Source organism: Rosa rugosa, chromosome 7, assembly GCF_958449725.1.
Source record: "Rosa rugosa chromosome 7, drRosRugo1.1, whole genome shotgun sequence".
Lineage (NCBI taxonomy): Eukaryota > Viridiplantae > Streptophyta > Magnoliopsida > Rosales > Rosaceae > Rosa > Rosa rugosa.
The window spans coordinates 27,148,190-27,152,610 of record NC_084826.1 but is presented as its reverse complement, the minus strand read 5'-3'; the positions used below and the strand labels follow the sequence as shown (position 1 = coordinate 27,152,610).

Below are 4,421 nucleotides of genomic sequence, written 5' to 3'. Positions count from 1 at the left end.
GCAAATGGAGATACAAGAACTGTCACATGCAAACTCTGTGTTTCGAAGATGGAATCTTGGAGCTAATCCTTTAGTCATTAGGATTAAAGGCTACGCTTTTCATTTGTTGTTTTGGACTCACAGTTCATGGTGCTCAGAGCCTGCATATGTACCGAGAAGCTGGAGGGGCAAGAACAGCAACCTGGAAGAAGCGGCTTTGACGTGCATGAGGGATTACGACGGCTGGTTTACCATAAAGCATGACATGACCAAATCTTTACCATACATGCATTACATGCCTGCTGATCAGTTATGATCATCATCAAACTGATTGGTGCGTAGATTTACTATTTTTTATAACCATTGATTGATATTTACTCTGGGGATTAGATAAGAAACTATATGCACATCAAAAGCTACCAAATTAAAGACTAAACAAAACAAAACAAAATGTTTTGCTCATGCAATTTCCCTTGCAACTCGCATTTTCATTCACACGGAACAAATCAAATCTACATAATGAAGTTTCAGCACTAAACATGGAATGAGCAATTCACAATTCACACTGAAGCAATTATTGATGCCACAGCTCCAAGGTAATTTTAAGTATAAATAAGATTATACGAACAGAAACAAAATACCTAGACAGGACTCTATGTTGATGAGGCGATTAGACTCACCTAGGCTGCCCAACACACTATAGGAACATCCGAAAATCCACTTCCTCTAGCATTACATTCTATAGGATTCAGATTACTGTGTACTATTTGTAAGCATATTGTGATAGAAAATTGGCCACATCAGCTGCAATATCATACGCACCCTCAACACACCGGCCCAAGGCTACACCGGACACATAATTCCCACCAAGGAACAACCCTTGGGTCTCAGTATCCCTAAGAGCAGCATTTGCAGCATCTAGAACATCAAAATGACCAACCAAGAACTGTGGAATCGCTTGTGACCACACTCTGACACCCAATACGAGTGGATCCTTAGCATTAGGCTTTATGAGGACTTTTTTCAAATCCTGATGAACTGCTTCAACAAGTTCACTCTCTGTCTGTCAAGAATAAAAATATAACATTTCTCAATAGAGGTAGAAAAGAGTTGAACAAAGAAGAAGAAAAAGATCACAGACTTGGAAAAAGATGAACTCTTACAATGCTTGACTTGACATTATTACTTGACTAGCCTAGTATATGGATTATATGCTCAAGTACAAAATCATAAATGATTTGTTATTTTTTTATTTTATTTTAACTATCCATGTATCGACATTGGCCGTCAAAACAGAAACATTTAAAAGATACTCACTCGAGAACAATCAGGATTAAAAGGAGGAACATTTGAAAACAGATGTATTTAACTCACTCGATGTATTGAAGTATACTTTCACACCTGCCTGACAATTTATGAAAAATTTACAATACACTCTTCCATACATCTAATCCCAGCCTTGCCATCACAGTGCCTCAATACGACAAAATGCATCTTTTTAACACACATATCCTTTGAAATTGTCTTACCTCGGACAAAATACCGGGATTGGTGGCCCCTCCAATATAGTTCAAGAGCAGTACCCTTCCAGCTGGTGCTCGATTAGGAAAGAGTGATGAGCTGTATATAGTTCCTGCACCCAGGAAAGCCACAGGTTAAGTACTAAAAATTCTGATCACCGAGTGTTTGTTTGATTTAGGAGGTGTAAGGTGTGGGAAGGGGAAGAGCAAGAGCCAAACTCTCACCACATGCATACGGGTAAACCCTATATACCATTGAAGCTAGAAACCCCCTCATTAGGCGTCATGAGTTGTAGACAAAATTAATGAATTTCTGAACAACAGAAAATCTACCTAATGTTTTCAGCCCTTGGCTACGAGGATGTAGTTGACCAAATCCCTTTAGTTCACCATCTATTAGGCATTCAGTCCGGATTGCTTCTTTTGGATATGAAATAGACACAGCTGCAACTGGCGGGTAATAAAATTTTGATAATGCATCTGCAGCAGCAGCCTGCAGGGGAAAAGAAAACAATGAGGCTAAACAAAAATTACTTTGAGTGGCAGCCCATAATAAACAAACTGCAAATGTTACCGCAATTAGCCCTTTAGACACCATTTTTTTACCTATGTCCAAAAAAAAAAATACCATTTTTTAGAAACACGTGCTTTAATTAGGCCTTAGGGTTACAACAGTAAATATTTTGTAACTAAAGGAAAGGAAAAGAAATGTAACAAAGAAACGTACTGATAGAGGACGCAATAGACTGCTTGCTACATAGGATGGAATGGTCATAACAACACTTTTACTCAGTACTGAGACCAATCCTTCTGGAGTTTCATATGTCAGAGTGTACCCTCCTTTGTCCAATTTACTGATACCTGAAAGCTTCCAGGATAACTTCACTTTGTCACCCAACCTGCCAAACATAAACTGAACACATTACAACCATGATGGCTGAGAAAATTAAGAGTGTTGCATATGAAAGAACACATTCCTTCGACCCTTGCCATCAAGAGTACTTAAGTTAGCTAAAGAGGGTACCTTGAAGAAAGTGCATCTGGCAGCATGGAAAGACCCTTCCTAAGAGATCCAACTGTTTGGCCCTTGGGTTTTGGTAGACGCCTATGGAATAACTAAAATCAGGGCATTGAAAATAAACTATATAATTTACATCATGACACAAGCTCCAAAGCAAGAATGTGTTCCTTACGGATCTCGAGGTGTCTTTGGAGCACGATTTCTCTCCTGGATTGCTTTAAAAGCTCCACCAATGATGCTACCCCCATTTTGCTCTAGGTTCCAAACTTTGCCAAATGCTGCTTTCATACTTAACTTTGAAGGATCACCCGCATAAACACCTGCATATGAAAAAAGTATTAGGGAAAAAAGTATTAGGGCAACTATGAAATTACTTTAGCCAGCTAAGAAGGATGAAAAAGACACACTACTCAGAAAGTAGACCGAAGAACTGGACTTCTGTAGATAAAGAGCACAGCTAAATATATGAATGTGGTTAAAAATCAGATCTTCTGTGCAATACTACCATTTGAAAGTTCTACCTATACATTGTGGAAGGTTCTATTTTATGCGGTGGCCCATTTGACAGGGCACTTGTTTGCATAAATAAGAAAGGAAGAAGGGCATGTTGACAAAGTGAAAACAGTTTTTCCTTTTCTTCCACCAAGGCATGAACGTCATAATTGATAAACAATACGTAAGGAAGGAGAGGCTTTGATTCCAAATCCCATCTTAGAATCCATTAGCAGAAAAAGAACATGGAGAACAACTAGAGAAATGCAGCAAGAGAATATAGTAAACAAGGGATTAACAACATTGCCATAATGAGATTACCTGAACAAAAAGGCTCAATCAGGCGTTCAAAAACCTCATCTCCAAGATTACGACGGACAAACTCTTCAACTGATTCCTCCTGACCCTGTGACCTTTGTCAAAGATTACGCGAAATGAGAAATACAATCCTGGAATTACAAGAACATAACAATTAAGGGCGGAAGAGAGAGTGGACAAACTGGAGGAGGAGGAGAGGGACGAATTCCAAGAGCACCAAATGCAGCCCTGAGTTTGCCGCCAATGCTCATCAAGTCAAAGAAAGCTATGTCCGCCGGGCTAGAAGGTACAGGTCTCAACTTGCCATCCCACAATACGAACCGAGGTGCATTCGGATCCCCCAGAACCAGATCATCCTTCAAACCACTATCCACCTGCCAAACACATACACAGTTACACACATTCTTCACTGAATCACACAATCCTCAATCTCCATTACTATAAATTTAGGTCTCATTTCGGTGTCGTAGGCTTAACCAAAATTCAAGCTCTCCAAAATTTTCTAAGAATTGCTTATATGCACATTATCAAGAAGCATTGTAATTGTACAACAACCTGAACTAAATTCAATTACAAAATTCAGCTTAGCATACCAGCATGGTGAGCATGGAATCGGACGGCTGAAAACTATTGGGGCCTTCTTCCCAGAGATACCCGTCCTTCTCTACGGTGATGATGTTGCCTCCAACTCGGTCTCTGGCCTCCGTCACTATCACATTCGGAACGGCGTCGTTGTGCTTGGTGGCCAGCGCCTGAGCGATGCAGAGTCCGCTGATTCCGCCGCCGACCACCACGCAGTCAACGGAGGAGATCGCGCCGTCTGCGGCGACCTCTACCGGAGTAACGGTGGACTGTTTGGCGACCGAGCATCGGAGTTTGAAGAAGTGATGAGGAGGAGAGGGCTTGGTAGGTTTGGGAGTGAGGAAGACGGAGGGAGGTGGTCGGTGAGTGAGAAGAGGCGGAGGGGCGGCGAAGGAAGGGAGGTCGGCGAGCCTGGAAAGTGTGGTCATGGCGAGATTGACAGCCTCAGCGGAAAATGAGAGAGAAGGCCGTCAACCTCCGTTTTCTTATCTTTAAACCAACTGCTCACA

At 41.3% G+C, this 4,421-nt stretch overlaps 1 protein-coding gene across 1 annotated transcript; it reads right to left on the bottom strand.

Annotated features, from left to right (window-relative positions):
- Positions 1-422: 422 nt before the first annotated feature.
- Positions 423-4,421, bottom strand: LOC133721915 (protoporphyrinogen oxidase 1, chloroplastic). Its single transcript, XM_062148691.1, has 9 exons — positions 3,924-4,421; positions 3,513-3,704; positions 3,334-3,418; positions 2,693-2,840; positions 2,524-2,604; positions 2,227-2,398; positions 1,833-1,992; positions 1,509-1,612; positions 423-1,042 (listed from the first exon to the last, which is right to left on the bottom strand). Exons 1-9 carry the CDS (start codon positions 4,338-4,340, stop codon positions 743-745), a joined length of 1,659 nt encoding a protein of 552 aa, XP_062004675.1. The 5' UTR covers positions 4,341-4,421; the 3' UTR covers positions 423-742.